Here is a 25,813-nt window from a genome sequence, read left to right on the forward strand (position 1 = left end):
TATAAAAGGAATTAAATACGTGAAGTGAGAGGTAGAACCCAGACGAAATCTTACCGAATATTGAAACATTGGCTTGGCAGAGACCTCTCAGAAGGCTCAAAACATTTTATTTAATTTTCAGAATTCCTCATTATGTTAGTTACATCATTAAATAAAGAAAGGGGGAAAAAAGCTGGCCAGCATGCATCATGATAAAAGCCGCTTGGAGCTCATTTTTATGTTAGATCCTTGCCTGAAAAATGTCTTGCCTTTCCAAGAGGTGCTGAAGCATAAAGCATACAGAATGGTATGACCTCCTTTATCAGGTTCAGATAACTGACATGCAGGGGTGTGCAAACCACAAGATAGATGAGAGCATTTTCTAATAACGTATAAACGTGATTGACAGTAGGCTTGATGTAGAAAAAGGTTCATTAGCATCACGAACCTTCGCATAGGTTGAGATTTTAGCCATGGGCTCATCTTCTTCTAGGTCAGGTGGGATGAACTCTGGCTTAGACGCTAAATTCTGGCCTCATCCCAGAGCGTCATTATCATATGACCTTTTATTTATTTATTTGTTTGTTTGTTTGTTTGTTTTGTTTTCTTAGGTTAGTCACCGTACATTACATCATTAGTTTTTGATGTAGTGTTCCATGATTCATTGTTTGCTATATAACATATGACATTTTATATGCAAATTTCCGCAAGGCTGTGCCCACTTGGTGTCCATATGGATTATAACAAAGCACCATTGAAATGGGTCCTCTGCACCTAAAGTCAGAGGTATCGATTGATCTCTCTAGACAATTCTTTTCTCCTATATTTTGATAAAGAATTTTAGCTACTCACGGAGCAGCAGGCATTTGAGCTAACAAAACAGAGATAGAGAGGCCACAGCATGCTTTTAATGTGTCTTTAATGCGATTTGGAGACCTAGCCCCACTTTGGTTGAGGAGCCCCGGGCTCCTTTCTGCAGATATTCTACCAAACCACCTGCAGTGGTGGATACCAAGTCATAACAAATGCCAGAGAACTGATAGATCTCTTGTGTGCAAGATTTGAGTGGGGTAATTTCCACGAACTCAGAGCAAATGAAAGCGTTTTACTTGCACGGCCAACAGAAGATGTTCTGCTCTGAAAGTAGACGAAAGGGCTCTTCATTCCACTCCAGTGTGAAATCTTGTCCTTAATTTAAGAATGTCACTCCCCTGTCACTCGAAATTAGGCAGCCATTAGCGTGATGAGTAGTTCTGAAGACAGAAAGACAGTCATACTCTCTCCGTTGTTCAATTCCTACATCCCTGGCTGCCATTAGTAACGTGTTCTGAAGCTCAGAGATCCCAACTGGGAAGGAATAAACATGGGTGCGAGCACTGCGGAGGCAGGAGGGGCCTTGCGGCCACTGAATGGTGAGAAAGATAATTTGAATAGCTCTCCCATATCTTTAAATGGCTTGTACTGTTTAAATGTAAGTTTCAGGGCGCCTGGGTGGCTCAGTCGGTTAAGCGTCTGTCTTTGGCTCAGGTCATGAACCCGGGATCCTGGGATCAAGCCCCACATCAGGATCCTTGCTCAGCAGGGAGTCTGCTTCTCCCTCTGCCTCTCCTCCCTCTTCCCCCTCGGCCCCACTAGTGTGCTCTCTCTCTCTCTCTCTTCCTCTCTCTCTCAAATAAATAAAATCTTTAAAAGTAAATAAATAAATATAAGTTTCATACACTTAAATTGTCATAGAGCTAGCTGATTTGGGCAAGGCTTTTAGGAGACCAGGAAAACTCATTCCAGCAGAACCTAGATAAACATATTTAAATGCTAAAACTGGTGCAAGGAGTTTTATAAATTAGCGCGTGCAGATGAGCCATTTTTAAAATGTTAACTTTAAATTGAGATGTAGAATAGCTAAAAATCCTAAGTATGAGGCTTGATGAATTTTTGAGCCCCGAGTCAGGCTCCCTGCTCAGCAGGGAGTTTGCTTCTCCCTCTGCCCCTCCCCCCACTCACACGCGCACGAGTTGCAAAAAACAAATAAATAAAATCTTAAAAAAAATGAAACCATACAGTGTATACTCCTTGGTGAGTGGCTTCTCTCTGGCCGTATCACGTTTGTGAGATACCGCCGCACTGTTCTTGCTGTAATAGTTTGTTCATTTGGGTTACTATTGGCAGCTACGTGCTACGGATGTTCTAGAACATTTGTTGGTGAACCCAAGAAGACCTTTATGTTGTGTACATATTAAGGAATGAAATTGCTTCTGGACGGCATGTGCCTTTTAGCCTTTGCGTATGCTGACAAACTGTTCTGACTGAGGTAGAATTCATGCGCCATAATACTCACACGAAGTGCAGCAATTTGGTGGTTCTCAGTGTAGTCCCAAAACTGTGCAACTATTTCCAGTGTGTAATTCTTGCTTTGAGAAGAGATCTCGTCCCACGAGCAGTCATTCCTTACTTCTCCGTCCCCCAGCCTTCACCAGCAGTTAAGTTCCATTTTGTCTCTCAGGTTTTACCTTTCTTGGACATTTCATAAAAATGGAATCGTACAACACATGGTCTTCTGTGTTTCTCTTCTTTCGCTTCGTATATGTTTTCAAAGTCCATCTGTGTCGTAGCATGTATTTATACTTTGTTTTCATGACTGAACAACACTCCATTGAATGAATGTGCCAAATTTTGTCCATCCACTCCTCAGTCGATGGACATTAGGTTGTTTCTGCTTTTTCACTACTCTGGGTCATGCTCTCACAAACATTGAATGTGCGCGTTTTCTCATGGATGTATGTTTTCAGATCTTTTGAGCGGCTAGCTAGGAGTCATCCTGGGTCATACAGCAGATAATGCTCAGTGGAGTAGCTGAGACTCTGCAAGCTGTTTTTTAAAGCAGTTGCACTACTTTTTTTTTTTTTTAAAGATTTTTATTTATTTATTTGACAGAGAGAGACACAGTGAGAGAGGAAACACAAGCAGGGGCAGAGGGAGAGGGAGAAGCAGGCTTCCCGTGGAGCAGGGAGTCTAATGCGGGGCTCGATCCCAGGACCCTGGGACCATGACTTGAGGTGAAGGCAGATGCTTAACGACTGAGCCACCCAGGTGCCCTGCAACTGCACTATTTTATATCCCTAACAGTAATGCATTAAGATTAGAATATTTCCACATCCTCCCCAGCAAGCATTATGTCTTTTGATTGTAGCTACTCTAGGGGGTATGAAGTGGTACTTCACTGTGGTTTTGATTTGCATTTCCCTAATGACTAATGGCACCAGCCAAATTTTTTTCTATGCTTATTGGCTATTTGTGCATCTTTGGAGAAATTTATATTGAGATACTTTGCCCACTTAAAAAGTTGGGTTACTTGCAATTTTATTATTGAGTTGTAGGCATTGTTTATATATTCCAGAACAAGTACATTATTAGATGTATGATTTACCAAAGAATTCCACCATTTGTATAGGCTGCCTTTTTATATTTTTGATGGTTTTTAATTTTTTTAATTAAAAATTATTATTATTTTTTGTAGTTTCAAGTTTTCATTTAAATTCCAGCTAGTTCACGTACGGTCTAATATTAGTTTCAGGAGTAGAAGTCAGTGATTCATTACTTACATACCACGCCCAGCGCTCATCACAACAAGTGCCCTCCTTAATGCCCATCCCCCACCCCCTCCCCCCCAGCAACCCTCAGTTTGGTCTCTATCATGAAGGGTCTATTTCCTGTTTTCTCTCTTGTTTTTTTCTCCTCATTTTCATCTGTTTCGTTTCTTAAATTCCACATATGAGTGAAATCATCTGGTATTTGTCTTTCTCTGACTTATTTCACTTAGCATAATACCCTCTAGTTCCACCCAAGTCCTTGTAAATGGCAAGATTTCATTCTTTTTGTTGGCTTAGTAATACTCCATTGTACGAATATACCACGTCTTCTTTATCCATTAATCAGTCCATGGGCATTTGGGCTCTGTCCATAGTTTGGTTATGGTTGATAATGCTGCTATAAACATCAGGTGCATGTGCCCGTTCAAATCAGTATTTTTATATCCTTTGGGTAAATACCTAGCAGTGCGATTGCTGCGTGGTAGGGTAGTTCTATTTTTAACTTCTGGAGGAACCTCCATGCTGTTCCCCAGAGTGGCTGCACCAGCTTGCATTCCCACCAACAGTGCAGGAGGGGTCCCCTTTCTCCGCATCCTCGCCAATATCTGTTATGTCTTGTGGTGTTGATTTTAGCCATCCTGACAGGTGTGAGGTGATATCTCATTGTGGTTTGGATTCGCATTTCCCTGATGATGAGTGATGTTGAGCATCTCTTCATGTGTCTGCTGGCCCTCTGAGTGTCTTATTTGAAAAAATGGCTATTCAGGTCCTCTGCCAATTTTTAATTGGATTATTTGGGTTTTTTTGGTATTGAGTTATAGAAATTCTTTATATATTTTGGATACTAACCCTTTATTGGTTATGTCATTTGCAAGTATCTTTTCCCACTAGGTTGCTCTTTGTTTGTTCATGATTTCCTTTGCTGTGCAAAAGCTTTTTATTTTGGTGTAGTCCCAGTAGTTTATTTTTGGTTATGTTTTCCTTGCCATGTGTGTCAGGGTTTCTTTACTTCTCAAGGATGAATACTATTCTGTGTGTATAGGTGTACCTATCATGTTTTGTTTATCAATTAATTCATCAGTGGACACTTCGGCTATTCACCTTTTGGCTATTGTGAATAATGCTTCTACGAGCACTGATGCATGAATTGACGTATGAATGTATTTCTGTTATTGCTTCCAATTCTTTTGACTGTATATCCAGAAGTAGAATCACTGAATCATATGGTAATCCTATTTTTATTTACTTTTCCTATGGAAATGCCATACTGTTTTTCATAGCACCAACACTATTTGAAAACAAAAGTGTGCAAGGGTTTCAGGTTTTCCACATCCTACCAACACTTATTACTTTTTGTGGGTGTTTTTTATAGCCAGTTCTTCCCTTGTGCAAGAACGAGTAAACAACAAAACACGTACAACATAAGTATTATTGTACAAAAACCTATTGGAACAGAGAAGAAGGAGTAGAACTGTAAAAATAATATACTGACTTACGAAATTTTAAGAAAATTTTAAGAAATTTAAGAAAATACTAAAACATATGATCTGGTATCCTTAGGATTTGAAAAAGGGAAAGTTTTATAACATGAAGGGAAAAAGCTTCATGACAAAGGCCCTCACTGAACTTTAAAGAGAAAAGGACATGGATGTGATATGGACTGTATAAAGGAATAAAAGTACATAGTGGGGCTCCTGGGTGGCACAGTTTGTTAAGTGTCTGACTCGGTTTCTGCTCAGCTCATGATCCCAGGGTGGTGAAACCAAGCCCCATGTCAGCCTCCGTGCTCGGCGTGGAGCGTGCTTGTGAGTGAGGGGAGGGGCAGACGGAGAGGGAGATTAGCAGGTGCCCTGCTGAGTGGGGAGTCCGACATGGGGCTTCATCCCAGGACCTGGAGACCCATGACCTGAGTTGAAATCAAGAGTCAGAGGCTTAACCAACTGAGCCACTCAGGCACCCCATACCTAAATTTCTTTTTATCTAATAAATAATGTCCAACCTTCCACCAAAAAATTGCGAGGCACTCTGAAAGACAAAAAACACATTCCCTAGACACAAAGCAAGCATTACAACCAGACCCTGATATGGCAGACGGTGCGGTATCAGATTGGGAATTCAAAATAACTCTGATGTGCTAAGGACTGTAATGGGAAAAGTAGACAATATGCAAGAACAAATGGGTAATTTAGCAGAGAGATGGACATTGTAAGAAGAAAAATGCTAGAAATAAGAAGAAACACTGTCAGAGAGAAGAATGAGAATGAGAAGAACCAGAGAAGGAGGAGCGCCCCTCACGGGCTCATCGTTGCCCTGACAGAGCGGAGGGAGGGAGCAGTGAACTTGCAGACAGATTAATAAAAACTCTGGAAACTGAAATGCAAAGAGAAAGAAGGAAAATGTGGAACAGAGTATCAGGGAATTGTGATGGTTACAACACACGGCATGCATGCATAATGGTGGTACCAGAAGGAGTCCAAGAGAAGAAATATTTGAATAATGATGGCATTTTCTTCCCAAAATGTATAATGGATCACAAAGTACAGATTGAAGATGTTTACAGAACACCAAAGAAAAGGAATACCAAAAACCTACACTTAATCATATGATACTCAACCTGTAGAAAGTCAAAGACAGATTCTTGAAGGAAGTTGGCATGGGGACAGATACCTTACCTACAGAGCCACAGAGTTAAAAATGGCATTGAACATATTGGAAACCATGAAAGAAGGAAGACAGGGAGTGGAATATTAAAGCTTTCAGATAAAAATAACCACCCACTAGAATTCTGAATCCAGTGAAATTATCTTTCAAAAGTTGAAGGAGAAATAAAAACAGAAGGAATTTCTTGCCACAAACCTGTCTTGCAAGAAATGTTGAAAGTAGGAAAACAATAGAGGTCACGCAGTCAGATTTACATAAAGAATGGATGAACATTAGAGAAGGAATAATTCAAGATCTTTTATATTTCTCATTTTTAATCAGTCTTATAAGTAACAGTTTGTTTAAATTCATAACAGCAGCATTGTAGCCAGCCATTGTAGCTTATGGCTAAGTGACATGGATGAGGGTAATACTATGTGGGAAGGGAAGGAGAAATTGAGAACACTCTGTTATTAAGATATTTCCACTTTATTCTTATTTGAAAGTGGACTTGGAATGGCTGTGAATGTATATTATGAACTCTAGAACAACCAGCAAAAAAAGTTTTTAAAAGAAATATAATGGATATTCTACGAGAGGAGAGAAAATGAAATAGTATAGAATGCTCAACTAAAACCAGCTAAGGCAGAAAAGGAAAGGGAAACAAGGGATTGGATAGAAAATCGTTACAAACATGGCAGATAGGGGCCCTTGGGGGGCTCAGTCAGTTGAGCATCCGACTCTTGGTCTCGGCTCAGGTCATAATCTCAGGGTCCTGAGATCGAGCCCCGTGTCGGGCTCCACACTCAACGCAAAGTATGCTTGGGATTCTCTCCATCCCTCCGCCCCTCCCCCTACTCTTGCAATAAATAAATAAATAGATCAATAAATAAATAATAAAATCTTTTAAAAATCCAGTGGCTGATATAATTCATGTGTATCGAAACTCATGTTAAATGTACTGTTCTAAATATAATTGGTGGAACTGCGCCAATTGAAAGACAAACTACCAGAGTGGGTGAAGAAACAAGATCCAAATATGTAGGTTTTGTAAAAGAGTCCCACTTTGTTTTATTTATTTGTTTGTTTGTTTGTTTGTTTATTTATTTATTTATAACTAGGCTCCACACTGGGTGTGGAGCCCAACACAGGGCCTGAACCCACAACCCTGAGATCAAGCCCTGAGCTGAGATCAAGAGTCGGATGCTCAACCCACTGAGCCACCCAGGCGCCCCAGGACTCCCACTTGAAATGTAAAGACCTGGATAGATCAACTGTAATGGGAAAAAGAAAGACCCATTGTGTCGACATTCATTAAAAGAAAGTTCGAGTAGCCACGTTAATTTGAGGCATCAGGGGCCGTTACATCCTTGTAGAGGATTGGCTCCTTTATCATTATGTGATAATGTAATAATTATTATTATATTAATTATATAATTATAGGGGGGCCCTAATGTGTGTAAACCCAAGCGGGTCAGGATCTGGGAGGACAGAGTGGTGTTGCCGAAGGAGAAGAAGGTGCATCCAGTCCCCCTTTCAGTAACTGACAGAACCCACAGGCAGAAAATGGGTCAGCGTAGAGTTGAACCAAGCAGCACATTAATCAGCTGGACCTGATTGACATTTCTAGAATATTCTGTTCAAGAACAGCAGCATGCCCTTTCTTTTCAAGCTCACATGGAAGATTCATCAAGAGAGACCCCATTCTGGGCTGTAAAGTACACCTTAACATTTTTAAAGTAGAGAACATGCAAAATATTGCCCTCAGAGGACAATAGAATTAAGCTAGAAATAATAGAAAGACGGCTGGAAAATCCCCAAATATTTAGGGATTAAACAAGACACTTCTAATTCGTGTACGAATCAAAGGATAAGTTGGACTCCGTTAAAATAAAAACAAAGTCTGCTCTGTGAGGGACACTGAATGGACTGAACACACAAGCCACAGATTGGGAGAAAAAGTTTCAAAACATGTATCTGATAAAAGACTGGTCTCCAAAAGATACAAAGCACCCAAGAATAAGAAAATAAATTAGAATGTGGTCAGAAGGTCTTGAAGGGATACCTCACTAAAACAGATGTACAAATAGCACGTGAAAGGACGTGCAACATTGTACGTCATTAGGGAATTTCACATGTAAACAACGAATATACACACGCCTGTTAGAATGACTAAAATCCCAAATGCTGACAGTGCCAAACACTGGTGAGGATTAGGAGCAACACGAGCTCTTATTTACGGGAAACACACATAGTATGGCCACTACCAAGGACAGTTTGTGAGTTTCTTAAAAAACTAAACCTGGTCTTATGATATCATGCAGCAGTCTTCTCTGGGGTATTTATTCAGATGACCTGAGAACTTACATGCACACACACACTCACACACACACAAAACCCCCCTGTAGATTAATGTTTACAGCAGTGTTATTAGTAATTGTCAAAATTTGGAAGCAACAGAGATCCCTTCAGTAGGTGAATGAATAAACAAACTGGGGTGCATCTAAACAATGGAATATTATTCATCAGTAAGGAACGAGCCATCAGGCTGTGAGAGGACACAGAGGAACCTCAAATGCGTATCACTAATGAAAGAAGCCAGTCTGAAAAGGCTGTGTGCTGCGTGATTCCAGCTCTGTGACATTTTGAAAAGGCAAAGATACGCAGACAGTAAAAAGATCAGTGGTTACCAGGGAGGCGGAGAAAGGGATGAATTAGGGTCAGGGCACAGAGGATCTCTAAGGCGATGCAAGGTCCTCTGTGATGCTGTTGATACACGATGCTGTGAATTTGACAAAACACACAGAAATGTACAACACCAAAAGAGCTCTAATGTTAAGTATGGACCTAAGGGAATAATAAGGTCTCAGTATGGGTTCATGAATTGAAACAAAAGCACCAGCGCAATGCAGGATGGTAAGGATGGGGGTGGGGGGATTCTGGACGAGAGGCGAGGTAGGGTGTGGGAACCTCGCACACGTTCTGTTCAACTTTCCTGTAAACTGAAGCTACTCTAACAGTTGGAACTCTATTCATTACAAAAATGATTACCTCCCTCTTCCTTTTTTTAATCTTATTTTTCCCCTCTTCCTTTTTTTTTTAATCTTATTTTTTTTCCCCCTCTTCCTTCTTTATGTGGTTCTTTTCTCTTATGCCTTATGGTCACGGGATGAAAAAATGTGGTAGACTTCCAGGTGCAAGGCAGAGTTATTGGAACCGGTCCGTTCGTTAATTCGGGGACTACTGTAACCGTGGGCTTCTGTTTTATAAAACGGCAGTGGGGCTTTAAAAAAAAAAAAACGACTGTTGTGTGCATGTCTACCAATAAAGGAAATAGAATGAAGTACAGATTCATGCTATAACGTGGGTGAGCCTTGAAGACATGCCAAGTGACAGAACCCGCTTGCAGAACTCGTATCCTTTATTGTTCAGTTTCTGTAAACTACCCGGACTGGGCAAATCCACAGAGACAAAAGCTGATAAGTGGTTGCCAGAGACTGGGGGGACAGTGACCGATTTCTGGGAGTGGGGTTTCCTTTTGTGGGGTCAAAAGCGTCACAGACCTGGACAGCGGTGATGGGGGCCCAACATCATAAATGTCCTTCTTACTGCTGACCTCTATACCTTACGACTGCTAAAATGATAAATTTTATATGATGTGCATTTTACCACCACGGAAGATGTGCATTTTACCACCACGGAAAAGAAAAGATGGAACAGGGAAAGAAAAAACTAACGGAGTGAAATTTTTCCAGAGGCAGTGGTTCAAACCAAAGCCTGGCATTGTACAGGTGATCCTTCAACAACACGGGTTTGAAGGTTGTGGGTTCACATAGACAGAGATGCTTGCTTTTCAATAAATCCAGGACTGTAAACGTATTTTCTCTTCCTTTTGATTTTCTTAGTAGCTTTTTCTTTTCTCTAGTTTACTTTATTTTTTTAAATAAGATTTCGTTTATATATTTGAGAGACAGAGAGAGCACGAGCAGGGGGAGGAGCAGAGGGAGAGGGAGAAGCAGACTCCCCGCTGAGCAGGGAGCCTGATGCGGGGCTCGATCCCGGGACCCTGGGACCATGACCTGAGCCCAAGGCAGACGCTTAACCGACTGAGCCACCCAGGTGCCCCTAGTTCACTTCATTTTAAGGATACAACATATAACATACAAAATATGGGTTGATCAGCCGTTTGTTATCAGTAATGCTTTCTGCCAACATAGGCTGTCAGTAGTTAGGTTTTGAGGGAGTCAAAAGTTATACGTGGATTTTCTCCAGCCCGGGAGTCAGCGCCCCAACAGCCCGTGTTGTTCAAGGGTCAGATGCTTAACCAAGGCGCCCCTGTGTAAGGTTTTCTTTAACATAAAAAGCAACGGTGGCCTCAGAGCCAAGCGTAGACACGTGGGCTGCTACTCATTCACTGAACCCATTTATGCTCCGTTAATCAGTTGCATTAGACAGACTGCAGTGAACCTCTCATGGATGAGCCAGGTTGAAGGAATGGGTGTTTGTCTGGGGAGCCGAATTTTCTGGACTGTGCGGCTGCCTCTCTTTGCAGAGAAGTCGTGGATCTGTCTTTGGCGGGCGCGGCGGGTGTTCGCATTGGCTACTGTCCGCAGCAGGACGCCCTGGATGAGCTCCTGACCGGCTGGGAACACCTGCACTATTATTGCTGCCTCCGTGGGATTCCCAAGCCAAGCATCCCTCAGGTAAGACTCCCCGGAGTCTTTCAGAAAAGTGTCCTGCTAAGCAGTGCTTGGCCAACACCTCCGGTCCCAAGAGAGCTCTCTGACCCCTTGAGAAGGAATCACGGTGCCAGCTAAACGTACCTGAAAGATGTTTCCAATCTGATTACACGGAAGGAAACACAGTAAAGGTGTTAATGTTGCATTTAATTATGTATTTAAAATAGATCTGAGTGCAGAAGTCACTTGGGGTTAAAGCTAACAGTGTTTGCAACTTTGTCTCCTCTCCAAGTGCCTTTTGCATTTCCTGGACTGTTACTTTTATTCAGGAGCAAACATCATAGACCCTCCTGCTGGTTCGCAGAGAAGGGCTCAGGCTGCCTGCGGAGTGGGGTGGGTTGTTGGAAGGAGGACTTCCCGGTGAGGGGGCTGACACCTGCCCGCCTGGCTCCTTCCCTGGGTGGCCTCTGGAGGATGGAGAGGTGGCAGAGACCGCAGACCGCCTCCTTCCTCCATCTCTGTGGGAGGGTGGGGTGGGCACAGTCCTGAGAAAGCCAGAGAGCTGCCATTCTGCCTGTTACGAGCGGTGGTCAGCCAAGCAGAGCTGACAGCCTTGACTGACAGCTTAGAGAACGTGCCAGGTGGTAGCCACTGGAATGGCAGGTGCTGGGGGCACAGCTTTACCTTTTCTGCCCCTTGTAGAGATTCTGGAATGCTCCTTGCATTTCTGGATTCTGAACAAGGATTAGAAATAAGTGGCTTACGTGTTGCATTTTCAGTGCGATTCTGCAGGAGAGGGAACGTCCCAGAATTCACGGGAGACAAAACTAACAGCCTCTCTTTCACTGGCCCATGAAAATTCATTCCGTGGGCTGTTGTGTAATGCTTCTTCAGCCTCCATTTCTTATGGATGCACTGTAACTTAAGTTCAAGCAAAGCAGAAACCCTCCTCGTCCTCGGAGGGCCCCGCTCCTGTCCCCCACCTCCTATCTTCATCAAGCCAAGACAACTGTTCACCCCTGGAGGTCTGCTCATCGTGGTTAAGCAGCTAGTGAAACCCAAGACTAATCAGGAGCACTGTCTTCCAAAGGTGTTTATCTCTGTCAGCTCCCGTGGCTTGTTTCTGATGAAAGAGGCAGATGCTTGGCAAACGCCATACGCTGGCCCCTTCGCCGGCCCCCGGGGGAAATGCACACTCGGAGAAGTTCCTGTTAATAGAGTAAGGCTCGGCACGTCCTGTCATCTGGGGCGATTGCCTCCTGAGTCTCAGCGCTCTTATGGGCTCATTTTTCGGAGCTCCTCCACGGAGAAAAGTTATTTTCATGGTACCAGATTAGGAACTGGCTTCACTTCCTGCATGAAACTGCAACTGTTTGGCAGCCTGCCTTGCTACTTGCTCAGAGCCTTCTGAGATGGCAGAACGTGTGTTCCCAGGGGAGTTAGCTCCTTTTATGGCCAGGGTCCCTCTCCCATTCATTTTAGAAATATGGGAAATAGAGAGCAGGTGTATCCGTTCTAACGTGCTTATCACTGGGTGCCCAGAAGGGATTATGACAGAGCAACAGAAAACAATACTTTTAGCCAACATTTCAGTATCTCTTCTGGGCTAGGCACTATTCTAAGTATTTTACAGCAACCATAGGAGGCCGATAAGATGCTTATTCCTTACTTTGCAAATGGGGAAGCTGGGACGCAGTTGGGATAGGAAACCTGCCTAAGCCCCATGGCTAGAAGGTGGCGGGGTTTTCTTTTGAAATCCGGTAAACCAGCTCTGGAGCAAGTGTTCTTAATGAAGCTGCGATCCGGCTGCTGAGCTCCTCGTTGAGTACCGTGGAACTTCTTGTGTCCCCAACAGCTCAGTCTTACTTTCTGCACCCCTTTGGTGGCTAAGCGAGTGGAAACTCTGGGGGGTTATCTTGGGGTCCCTCAGCCCGGGGGTCCCTTTTCCACAACTTCCTCAGGGCTGGAGCTGTCCCGGGTGAGCCCTGCACCCGCACTCTGCCAGGACTTGGAACTGGGGTCTTTTCCTGCTGTATCTGCTGCTCCCCACCCCCAGTTCTCTCCTCCAGGCTGACTTCTGCCTTCACTCACCTGGGCAGCCCCAGTTGTGTCCTCTGTGGTTCTACAGGAAGGCCCCCTTGTGCCCGCGGGAAGTCCCTGCTGACCGCCCCCCGCACCCCTCCCTCCCTCCCTCCCCCTCCCTCCCTCTGCACCCCAGGGTCCCAGCTCACGCACGGCCCAGTCTGGTATTTTGTGTGTAGTTCTCTTCCTCTCCCCCCGAGCCCTCTGAAGGTTCATTTAGGTGGGAAAGAGAGGCTGCGTTTATTTGGCTTGAATTTAGGCTTGGCAGGTTGATGTAATGGTGTTCAATTTTTCCCCATTGTCCACACTGCATGGCTTTCTAGAGTCCATATTTGACCCTGAATTCAATGGACCTGAATTGTTTTTTTTTTTTGAACTTACATCAAGTTATAACAGAGTGATTCAGGAGACGGGTGGCATGGTCTGCAGTGTTGGAGAAACGGGTACAATAATTTAAAGGTCGGCGTCATCCCAGCCCCACCGAACAGCCTTGTTGCTGGGGACAAGGACTGGGTTTTCTGTAGTGTGGTCTTGCCTGCGATGGAAGAGGCAGAAGCCTCTGCCCGGCTGCTGTGCCCGCCTTTCAGGAAGAACCCCCCCCCCCCGCCGTGTCTCACTACCTCCTGTTTTCTCCACACACATGCCTCTTACCTTGAAAGTTTCTTCCGTTCACAGAGGGTTTTGCTAGAAGGAGTTAGAAGTGATGGTAAGAGGAATGGGGACCAGGAGGAAAGTCAGGGGGACGGGGCTGGAAGAAAGTCTTTCTGTCTTAAACCCTAATCTCCGGGGGACCTTTGACGTGGCCAGCAGCGTGATAGTGGACAGAATTTGGCTTTGTAAGCAAATTAATGTGCGTGGGGACGTCTGGGAGCAAGTGTTCCTGACGAAGACATGATCCGGATGCTGAGCTCCTCATTGAGTACCATGGAGCTTCTTGTGTCCCCAACAGCTCAGTCTTGCCCCTTTGGTGGCTAAGGGAGTGGAAACTCTGGGGAGTTATCTTGGGGTCCCTCGGCCCGGGGTCCCTTTCCCACAACTTCCTCAGGGCTGGAGCTGTCCCGGGTGAGCCGGGACAGCTGTGGTTCAGATCATGCTTACAAAAGTCCTACTGAGTGTGGATCATGATTATGCACCGGGGACATAAGGATGAGTGAATCCTAAACTCTTGTCTTAAGTGTCGAACAACAGAACTTTACGGGAGAAAAACACCTAATAGCAGAGAGAGATTCCTTAAGCAGAACACCTTTGGGGGTTGGTACAGCATTTTGCCGACCATTGCTAGGGCCTCACGTTTGCTGTAATGTTGACAGGAGTCCTGAGTGCAGGAAAACTGCAAGAACATACTTGTCAGGCTATTTTCTGTGATTTTCTGAAAATACGACCTTCAGGAGGCATGGGATCAAACCAATGCATTTGTTCCTATGTGTTCTGGATTCTTTCCTGTGGCCATCCAACCCAGGACGCGTAGGCTGCAACACTGACCTTTTTTTTTTTTTTTCTTTAAGATTTTATTTATTTATTAAGAGAGAGGGAGAGAGAGCACATGAGCAGGGGCAGGGACAGAGGCAGAGGGAGAAGCAGACGCTGCTGAGCAGGGAGCCCGATGCGGGGCTCGATCCCAGGACCCTGAGATCATGACCTGAGCCGGAGGCAGACACTTAACCGACTGAGCCACCCAGGCGTCCCAACATTGACCTTTTGTGGAACTGGGAAAAGGTGAACTATGTTTCCTGGTTCCATGAACATCAGTATTCATAGTTTGGCGAGTTTATTCCGAAGTTCTCTGTGTCCCTTTGACTTACAATCTCTGATAACTAGGCCAGTTCTCGAGATTCTTAATTCTTCCTGTGTTATTTTGAGGAGGCGCAAATAAAGCTTATAGAGCGCTTTCTGTCGGGGGTTTTTCTTGGGAGGCATAAATATCATGCCAGTATTTTCAGACGTTCTTGATATTTCATCATTTCCATATTATTAGGCTTATCCCAACTTGTATGCATTTATCCAAAAAAGCATGAACATTAGTCCATATATTTTATTTAAATATATATTTTATTTCGTTATTTTATTTTTAAATTTTCTTCCATTTATCTTACATTTTACTCGTCATTCAGGACAGAGGGTCTTCCCCACCTCTCCTAAATTTGAATTAAGATACGATTGCAGCCAGTTTGATTATATGATGAATAAACAAACCGACAAAACAAAACCGCGGCCGTGCCTCTGTGGTCACAAGAGTTACGTAGAACGCATTTGTCAAAGTTTTAAATTGTGTTTGTCCCTCGGTCTCAGCCCCAGAGGGAGCTGCACCGCGTTGGAACAGAGAGCAGACCATGCAGGGTGGTGGGAATTGTGGTGGGCGTCCGAGCAGGAGGGCTGTTTGACAGCCCATTTGACATTTGACACATGCCGCCCACTGGGGAGGGGAGAGGGCCAGAGACAAGGACGGGAGGGGGGTCCCCGGGGCGTATGAAGCAGGGCAGGTGAAGGTGGGGCAGGGCAGGGATGGGAAGGGAGGAGGCGGGACACGCCATGTGTGCTCGGGGTCGGAACCCCCTGTCCTGTGCGGTGGCGCTCCGTCACCGTCCTCCCGGCATCGTGCAGCGGTTCCCGGCAGTGGCCGGTGAGAAACACTCCCTCTTTGCTCCCCGTATCTCGAGGGGCCCGTCTCTGGCAGGCGCTCCTCGGTGGAAAGGGTCATTTCTTGTCCGTGTGAACACTGAGAACTCTCTTCTCCATTCTCTGCTCCCCGAAGTCCCGTCCTGCCCGGGCCCTCCCTGCTTTCTTCCCTCTCTCCTTCCTCGGTCTCGGTTAGGGCTCACCTGCGCCCGCTCGCCCCAGTGTGGCTGTGCATTGGGCCCTCGCTCGACGGGGTTTCTGGCGCTCTCTGCTCCCCTGAGCTCCAGTCCTGAGTGCTCCCACAGGTGCCCACCTGCTGTTCATCCTCTGCCGGCCTGGGGTCGGGAAGGGAGGGGTTCATGGGGGGCGGGCAGGGGCAGCGGGAGGAAGGAGGGCATGCAGGGCTGAGAGCCCGGCTCTGGGGGCCCTGGGTGCATGGGGATGCGTTCACGGATGGTGCCTATCTTGCAGGTTGCCGGGGACCTCGTGAGGCGTCTACACTTGGAGGGCCATGTGGACAAACTGGTGGCCACCTACAGTGGGGGTACCAAGCGGAAGCTCTCTACGGCCCTGGCCCTGCTGGGCAAACCTGACCTGCTCTTGTTGGTGAGTAGCCGAGAGATCAGTGGTCTCTGGGCATCTTCAAACAAGATGCCCCTCCGGGGAGGAAATTCAGATCTGTAGTGTGGGTTCTCTGAACTAATAAACATTTTGCCCTAAGACAACGTTTCCCAAACAGAATCCAAAAAAGCAGAATTTAACAGAAATAAAAAAAAGTGTCTTTTGATAGAGTCCCTGTTACCTATTTCATTGAGGACTCAATAACAATTTACCATTAACAGCAGTATTTTAGAGTAACACCGGGATCCACCTATAATCTGAAAACCAATATATATTTGACATCTAGCATATGGTTTTTGAGTCTTTTCTATGTACAGATAAGTGATTGTCACAGCTGCGGTGACATGAGTCCGTGGTGAGTCCTGACGGCGGGTGTCAGGTGCAGGATGGATAGGGCGGGGAGAGCAGGTCATTCAGCAGGAAGTGGGGCTTAGATGCAGTGGCTTTGAGACCAGGCTGTCTGTAATCTATCTGGGAACTGGGGTTAATCCAGTTTGACCGGATGAACGCATGAACTGGTGGTGGGGGATCAAGAAATAGAGCCAATTGTCTTGCATTTCTAAAGTAGCTCAAAGTCATATCCCTCAAATAATACGCAAAAGGCACGATTTGGATGCCATAAACGGGATACGAATCACTGGGGTGCATCCCTCAGCTTCCCACGTGTATGGAGTCAGAGGGGCAGCAAAACGTGTGGGAAACAAATTATTTTCTTCTTTCTGTTCTTGTTCATTAAATGGAAACAGTGTTTTAAAGGGGATTCAAGAGACCTGCGTTGGACGAGTGGCCCTTCATTATTTAACAGGGTGTCTTCTGGACTCGCAGTTGATTTTCCTTTATTTGCTCTAAGTGTGCTTCTTTGCACGGTCCCCAAGTCAAGGACGTTGCAGCATGCCATCTCCTGACATCCGGGAGTGACGACGAACATTTGCCCTGTTCTGCAGGTTGTAAACTAGGTTTTCTGTACAAGAGGAGGCCCACATCGAAGGGCTCACTAGGCATGATGTCTTTTACCTTCTGTAGAACTTTCCCCATGCTCATTCTCACCCGGCACGTGTCCTGCATCAGGACGGGGACACCGCCCTGGAGCGTGTCCCCTGTGGTCTTCATGCAGCCTTGCTCTCGGCTCCCTTGGTGGCCCTAGACTCTGGCTTAGTGGTCAGGCCCGAGTCAGCTGCCAGGGGCCAGATTCTGCTTCTAGAAGCACCTCCCTGCACGCACTCGACCTGGCACGTTGAACCCATGTCTCCTCCTCGTGTGCAAGTGGCCGTGATACAGTCCTGTGTATTGGGCCCCTTGAAAGCAGGCCACGGAATGATATAGGCCGATAAAGCACGTGGCACCCAATGGGCTTTAGTGACCGTGATGGTGGGGACGCATTCAGAGCATCTGGTTCAAGACATGCCTTGCAGGGCCTTCCAAGTTCTCCCCCAAGGAAAGACAAGTGGCTCCCACGTCTGACACCAGCGTGGGGTCAGGAAAATGTAGAGCTATACCCATCAGCTTTCTCGCTGAGCAATGCATGACCATTGCTGCTATTTACTTATGCTTCTAACTACACATATGTATCACCCGGTTTGCAGAAAAGCGCAGGTGTTTGTTTTCCTGCTCAGTGCCATTTTTTTGTCCACTTTCCGTCCGTTTTTCTTTTAGGGGAGTTGATGACCCTGAGCTCTTAAGAAAAATGTGTTTAGTACTCCCTGACTGCAAAAAGCCCAGAAATGCATCACGAAGTCCAGAACCATTTCTCTCAAAAGTGGTTCAGTAAGTGCTCTGTTGTTTATTGAAGGAGAAAGCTCCAGGTTCCAAAAATCCCACTTTACTTGACGGTGCTACATAAGGGAAGCTTTCTTCTGCTTTTGCCTGTCTGTCTGCGGTGGATCTTTCGGAAGTTCTGCGGAGGCGGACGGTGCGGCAAGGTGGGCCGTCCTCTTTGACCACTAGCTCTTGTGAAGACGTGCTGCCTGTAAAGCCAACGCGGCGTCCACCCGCCCCTGCCCCGCCCCCCCCTGGCCAGGCCTGGCCTCGTGCAGCCTGCGTGTCCCAGCGTGCACCCCCAACACCCATCATCATGTGCTCTCTCCTTCAGGACGAGCCCAGCTCCGGGATGGACCCCTGCTCCAAGCGGTACCTGTGGACCACGATAATGCAGGAGGCTCGGGGGGGCTGTGCAGTGGTGTTGACCTCCCACAGGTGAGCCACAGCCCTCGCGGCCGGTCCCCGCTGAGCAAAGGATCCCCGAGATCCCCAAGGTCATGGCCTGAGCCAAAGTCAGTCTCCCAACCGAGCGAGCCACCCAGGTGCACCCAAAAGCGTGGGCTTTTGTGTCTAAATTCTTTCCCTTGCTGTGTCCTTGAGGCTCTTCCGTGTTGTGGCGTGTCAGCCATGTGCTGGTTTTCAGTGCGGAATGGTGTTCCATCATGTAGCCAGATCATATTTTGTCCATTCTTCCCCGGTCGATACGGGATTGCTTCCCATATAATGTGCTGTGAACAGTCATATAAATGTCTTTGTGTGGACGTATGTTTTTATTTGTCTGGGGTGGTTTTTAGGAGCCAAATTGCTGGGTTGTGTGGTAAGTTTGTGTTTAATGCTTTAAGACACAGGAGAGCTTTTGCTTTCCGACGTGGCTTCATCATTTGATGTTCCCAGGACCAAAGATGAAGTTCCTGGTTTCTGCAGACTCTTGTCAACACTCTGTCTTTCTGATTGTCACCATCCTGGTTAAGTGTGATTTTAATTCACATTGCCCAGGTGAATGTGTCATCCCCGTCTTCTCTGCCACGTTCTCTTATAAGAAGCCGGCCAGTGCTAATTCTGCTGTTGCCCCGTACATCATGGGTCATTTCCGCCTTGCAGCTCGCAGGATTCCCCTTGGACTTTCACATTTCACAGTTAAACTTCGATGTGCCCAGAGGTGGATCTCTGTTTATCCTACCGTGGGTTCCTTGTGCTTCTTGAATGCATAGGTTAATGTTTTTTTCAGTAAACACGGGGACATTTTGGCAGTTACTTATTCCAGTGTTTTTTTTTCTGGATCTTTCTGTCTTTCCTCTCCTTTCCCGTGCACTGGTACTTTCTGTGTATGTATGATGGTGTCCCACAGATCTGTGGGTTTCTGTCCTTTCTTTTTAATATTTTTTTCTCTCTTCAGATTGAATAATCTTTATTGATCTATCTTCAAGTTCACTGATGCTTTCTTCTGCTACTCAAATTTTGCTGGTGGCTCCGTAGTGAAATTTTCATTTCATTTATTATACTTTCCAACTAAAAGAATTCCAGTTGGTCCTTTTTTTTTTTTTAAGGTTTATTTATTTTTTGAGAGACAGAAAGCATGAGTGGGAGGGGGCAGAGGGAGAGGGAGGGAAATCTCAAGCAGACCCCCCACTGAGCACGGAGCCCAGTGCAGGGCTTGATGTCATGACCCTGAGACCATGACCTGAGTGGAAACCAAGGGTCGGACGCCCAACTGCAGGCACCCCATTTGGTTCCTTTTTAAAAAAAATATAAATTCAAAAAAAAATAATTTCAATCTACTTCAGAATCTCTATTTAGGGATCATTATTGTCACTTTTAAAAAAATTCTTGAAACGTTGTTTCCTTTAGAGCTTTGAACATACACAGAGTAGCTTCACTGAAGATTCTTTTCTGCAAAATGTAATGTTTGGGGACACTTAGGAACAGCTTCTGCTGACCATTTTCCCCCGAGTATGGGTAACGGTTTCTGGTTTCTTTTGCAGGTTATAATTTTTTGTCAAAAGCTGGATATTTCACAATACTTAATAAATTGTGGCATCTCTGGTTTGATTTCTCCGCATCCCCAAAAGTTGCTGTTATCGCCAGTTTTTTCAGGTTTTTTGTTTTTGTTTTGTTTTGTTTTTGGTTTGTTCCTTTTGTGAGTCTGTGTGTTAGTGTTTCTTTGCCTGGGATGAATCTGTGAAATCTCTTTCCCCTGCAGCGAGTAACTGCTGATGCCTCCATACAGTTTGTGTTTTAAATCTTGTGCTTGTTTTTTAAAGCCCAGCTTTTCCTTGGAGGCACGCTGATCTTACATGGGCAGAGGCGGCCCTCAGCTACCTCAAGGCAGCAAAGATTCTGTCCTCTGCCGACGGATCTGTGTGTGCACAGGGGAGAATATTCCAAGTGCAGGCTTCATCTAGATGGCCCAGTTTTGCTTTCTCTTGGGTTCTGCTGGTCTCTTGGATGTGCACGTGGATGTCCCCTGGGTTCACGGGGAGCGTGTGGATGGCGTGGCCCCTCTCTGACCTCTGCGGTGTGTACATGCAGCCCCAGTAGGCTATATGCATGCCCCAGTCATGCAGTATCAGCCTAGTGGAGCCCACTGCGGGCCAGATACCGGAGCTATTGTTCCTTCTTGTTTGCTGGGCTCTACAAAATTCACTTATGCTGGCGATGTCCCTGGGTATGGGCATTTTCCAGGGGTCCACATTGAGTGCAGAGAACCTGCTAATCCTCACGGTCTGCCCTGCCTGCTAGTAGGTGCATGTTGGTAAAGCTATTCACGGATTACCCTTCCTCTTGCCCTCAACTCATCAGTTTGTCCCCTGTGTTGCTCAGATTGTTGCATGCCTTTGGTCAATTTCCAGAATTCTGAAATGGTGGTTTTGGTTCATTTGGTCCAGTTTTATAGTTTTTTTGGGGGGGGAGGGCTTGCCAATTTTCCCCCGTGGCCACAGCCAGAAGTTCTGCTCTTGCCTTTTTGTCTTTGTTCTGTTTCTCTTCAGAAAATACAACTTTACATCAAAGTAAATTTGGCACATCCTCTCCCTGTTAAGATATATACATTTTGGCCGAAAACGATCTTCTGGCCGTGTCAGTTCCAGGAGCTCCCTGCATTCCTGTGTTCACTGTGCTAGGATTTGTTAAGTCCTCACGTTCGTAGGCAGGTTCTAAGATCGGATAAACCGGTGTCACATTAAAAATGCCTCTTAAGTTCCACAGAGCAGATCATGATTGCAGACCGTTCTCAGAAAGACCACATGTCGCTGTAATTTCTGTTTTATGTGCTCTTCCCGTGGTTTCACATCAACGATGTGTCTTCACTTCTGTAAGTCTGTCCATATCCATGCAGTACGAGGGTCTAAATGACTCCCGATTAATGAAGAGTAGGGCAGCTGGTGATTGAGTCTGTGATTCTAAAACAACTGACTTCAGCTGAAAAGGCTCCAAATAGCAGTTTCCTCCTAATTTTGAGTTCCTGTCTCTGTTCCTCTTATTATTCCTTACCTAGAGGAGCATGGTAGAAACCTGAGGTGGGAAACTCTTTCCCACTGTACTCACTAAGAGGAATTAAAATGAGTCCACCCGGGGCGCCCTGGGTGGTTCAATTGGTTAAGCGTCTGACTCTTGATTTTGGCTCAGGTCATGCTCTCAGGGTCGTGAAATCAAGCCCCACATCGGCTCCATGCTCAGCACAGAGTCCGCTCTCCCTCTCCCTCTGCCCCTCCCCCTGCTCTCTCTCTCTGTCTCTCAAATAAATAAATAAAATCTTAAAAAAAAAAAAAAGTCCATCCAAGAATGACCAGGAGTGTTTTTGGCTTGCCCATCAAACCCTGACTTGTGCATTCCATTATCAGCCCTTAACTCTTTGTCCCACCGCCACCCCCACCCCCGGCCAGCGTTCTGTCCCAGTCAGCTCAGCCCACCCGGAGGAAATACGGTGTTCGTTTTCTGGGTAAATGGTCAGAGGTTACTTTCGTTGATGTTGAACCCCTGGCATGGTATATTCTTCTTGATGTCGAAAATCATCAAAATCTCACAGTCTGTTCCCCCCAGGCTGAGATGTTGTGGTATCCCACCGGCTGCTGGGACCTTGTCTGTTTGACAGCTAGGAACAGCTCACTTGAAACTAACAAGTCATTACTCTGAGGTCAGTGTCAATGGATCTCCACTCATCTGAACTCTTTAAGGATGTAATACAGAAATGGCTTCATGGTCTGCCCATGTAATTACAGCACCTACTACGAGCTCATAAAAATGGAATTAGATTGTTTTAAATTGAAATTAACTAAAGAAACAAAGACACGTTTGCACAGAAAGATACATGAAGCGTATTTGGAGCGTTGATAGCATATATTCCTTAGACTTCATGTTAAGCTACTATAACAAAGACCCCAAATTACAGTGGCTCAGACCAGACATGGGTTTCTCTTCCCCATTAACAGTTTATGCTGGTGGGCTCTGCTGGAGCCCAAGGTCATCCAAGGACTCAGGGTCTTGCCACCATGTCATTTAGTCACCTGTGATTTTGTCCTCATTTTCATGGTTGAAGTCGACTTTCTAGTCCACCTCATGGAAAGTGGAAAGAACCAATATGCAAGGCTGGTGGCTTGTCTTATTTTGATGTGACCCAGAAATTATACTTCACATTGATGTCCACCTCCAGCTGCATGGAAGGCTGACTGTATAACCTTGATCTGAGCATGCCGTGACCTAACAAGCAGACTGCTTTATGTCCATTTCCTAACAGTAAAAACAGTACATGTTTCCTATAGGTGATTTGGATGGTACAACGAGGTACAACGAAGGAAAGATATTCCTCCATTAACCTCACTTTTCAAGTATCAAAATCATACCTTTTTGTGTGTTTTTCCTTCCCACTTTCTTTTTCACATAATGTGCAGTATTCCTAACATGCATTGTCATTTTACCATTGCCATATCATTACTTTTTCCCTGTGCAATTAACTGAGTTTGGAAAACCTCATTCTAATGGCTGATTAACACATGGATGCACTCCCATTTATATGAGTATTGCATTATCCTATTGTGGAACCGATTTCTGGATTTTTACTATTATACATAACTTGTTATAGCATTCATATTTTCTGAGTTTCCGAAGGTAAATTTCTAGAAAAGAGATTATTGCCAAGTTGGGTTTTTGGAAAGTTATGCCAATTTTTCATTCCCACCGACAGTATATGAGGGGCCCCTTCTTAGGATGATGGAGAAGATGTTTTGGGTATTTTTTTGATCTGAGGAATCATCGTTTTTATTTGCCCTGGAGATGGGGGCGGGGAGTGTTTTCCTGTGCAACATACAAAAGCACCATGACAAATGGCTTTCTGGCTGGAAAATAATTTTAAGATCACTTACTTGATGGTTGAGTTTTTAATTTGTTGGCATGTGTATTACCTGTGAGCAGTTTTTTGAATAGTCTCTATATTTGCCCTTTTTCCTGGATTGCATTTTCATTGTTCTGTTTTTACGCTAACATGTATTGGTTCTTTATACGGAACGTATCAACCCTTACACATTGCATTTGTTGTCATTATTTTTAATGTTTGTTTGCTGTTTTGACACAAGTTTGTAGTTTTGCATTGCCAACCGCTAAACATTTCTGTCATGGTTTCTTCTGTTGCTGTTAAGCTTAGAAGGAATGTTCCCATCCTCCGATTGCTTACGTGTTTAGGGTGTGAATGTCTCCTTCCGCACTGTCTTATCTGGTTCCAATGATCTGCCTTCTGGTTCCTTAGCATATTGCCTTATTTAAATTATTTGAGCCTTATCCCTGCTCAGTGGGGAGTCTGCTTTTCCCTTTCCTTCTGCCCCTCACCCTGCTCGTATTTTTTCTCTCTCTCTCTCAAATAAATAAATAAAAATCTTAAAAAAAATTATTTGAGCCTTAAAACAATAGTTTCTGGGGCTTACTGCTCTTCCTACTTAACAGTTTTTCTGCCTCTCACTAAATAACTTTGAAGATATGCTTTATAACTTTGATTGGCATTATACTATATCTTTATTATATTTTGTTATTTTCTATGTAATTATAATAATACTGTTAAAAGTTACGAATCTTTATTACATATTTTATATCGAGATAATATTACATACTAAACTTACAGACTAAATTGTAGTTGCAAATTACACAATTTCATTTGTTTTATTTGATATTATGTATTATCGTAAAATAGAATAAATACTTGTATTTTATATAAAATTCACTTATTACATTTTATTTATACATATATTTTGTAAAATAATTTTCCTATAACAGTAATTTTCATATTCTAATTGCTTTTTCTGAAATATATATTCACTGTTTTCCTTTTCTTGACACATCTTGTTATTGATTCAGGATTTCATTTAGGTTCATTAGTAGCTCTTATTCCTTTTATTTTTCATAAAACTTCCACATTTTCCGTGAAGGTCACTTGTATCTAGTTTATGTTTTTGTACTGTCGCTAAAAGGTTCTGTCCTCATAACTGTTGTTCCTCGGATATTGAAATGCTGCTAAGTTTTTGGATAATTGTATCATGGGCCATCTAAATAAAACATCCATTTAAAAGGTGCTTTTGGGGGGGTTTATTGAGGTTTGTATATAGATATTCACAAATATAGAAAATTCACAAATTTGCAACAGCAGTGTTGGGGTCTACCTGTTGATTTGACTGTTTGGTCCAAGCCTGGCATCCGTAGGACACGGCTCGCTCATGTGCTTCTTGTCTTTCCCTGCAGCATGGAGGAGTGTGAGGCTCTTTGCACGAGACTTGCCATCATGGTCAATGGCAGCTTCAGGTGCCTTGGCTCTCCCCAGCACATTAAAGACAGGTATGTTACATGTATGTTACGTGCTCTATGTATACATATATGTTGTCTGTGTGTTGCATGTATATTTCTCTTTCGGTTGAACTGTTTACCCTAAGTCAGCAGCATGATGCACCTGTAGCTGGTGATGTTCTAGAGCCAGGGTGGTCCAGTCCCCTCGCGGCAGGGAAGGGAGATGGGGGCTGGGAAGGTGAGGGTGTGTGGGATGCACGTGGACCCAGCCGTTCCCCACCACGTTCACGGCTTCTTCCGGGAGGACAGGCACTCTCCTTGTGACAGTCAAGATGAGGAGAGGAGAAAAAAGTCCTCGCTGATACAGAACACCTTCTATGTTCAGAGGTTGTCCACCCCTGTACCCCTGGTCCAGGGTGGATCAAGGGCCTGTGTTACCGGCCGGCTGCCGTGCTGGGAAACAGGTCTGCACCGAGTCAGGAGGGAACACAGGACTGTTGTGGTTGATTTTCATTTGGACTAATGAGGACTGAAGATTTTTCCTGTGTGTCTTCAACCCTTAGATTTCTTCCCTGCTCCTGCTAATTGTCCTTTTATGTCTTCTCCGTTGACTTTTTGGGATCGTCATGATGTTGCTGTCAATTTCTATGAGCACGTTTTCTGTCCTACTGGTGCGTTTTTTGAAAATTCAGTGTCACCTAAGCAATTTTCAGTTTCTGATTTCCTTTTAACTTGTCATTTCATCTGTTGTTTCTGATACAGAATGATTTCTTAATACATGTTGATGAATTTTTCATTTTCATTTATTCAGTGTTTTTGATGTTGGAATTTGCAGGCAGAGATTTGTTAAACAGATGTATATATTAGGTTGAAGTGTGTTTATTTCATGGAGCAAATATTACGGAATGCTTCATGTGCCGTCCTGGGAGCGACTATCCATTTTCTGGTGGTCGGAGTCAGGTGCTACCAGGACAGCCAATCCCGCTCCTGCTTGCCACATCGGGTCGGTCACCTGTCATATCAACCTGCTGGAAACTGTTCTCAATATGTACTCCACTCACCTTTAATAAGTGTCATCAAAAGAAAAAT

At 44.7% G+C, this 25,813-nt stretch overlaps 1 protein-coding gene across 1 annotated transcript in view; it reads left to right on the forward strand.

Annotated features, from left to right (window-relative positions):
* The window catches only part of ABCA13 (ATP binding cassette subfamily A member 13), a 315,259-nt gene that overhangs the window by 261,052 nt on the left and 28,394 nt on the right, over window positions 1-25,813 (forward strand). The window contains exons 45-48 of the mRNA XM_088018679.1: window positions 10,759-10,909; window positions 16,055-16,189; window positions 18,294-18,397; window positions 24,683-24,775. Coding sequence (XP_087874805.1) covers window positions 10,759-10,909; window positions 16,055-16,189; window positions 18,294-18,397; window positions 24,683-24,775 — 483 coding nt within the window. The remainder of the gene's footprint in view (window positions 1-10,758; window positions 10,910-16,054; window positions 16,190-18,293; window positions 18,398-24,682; window positions 24,776-25,813) is intronic.

Source organism: Eumetopias jubatus, unplaced genomic scaffold, assembly GCF_037043125.1.
Source record: "Eumetopias jubatus isolate StellerSeaLion01/CBP00866 unplaced genomic scaffold, mEumJub1_p1.0 scaffold_14, whole genome shotgun sequence".
NCBI lineage: Eukaryota > Metazoa > Chordata > Mammalia > Carnivora > Otariidae > Eumetopias > Eumetopias jubatus.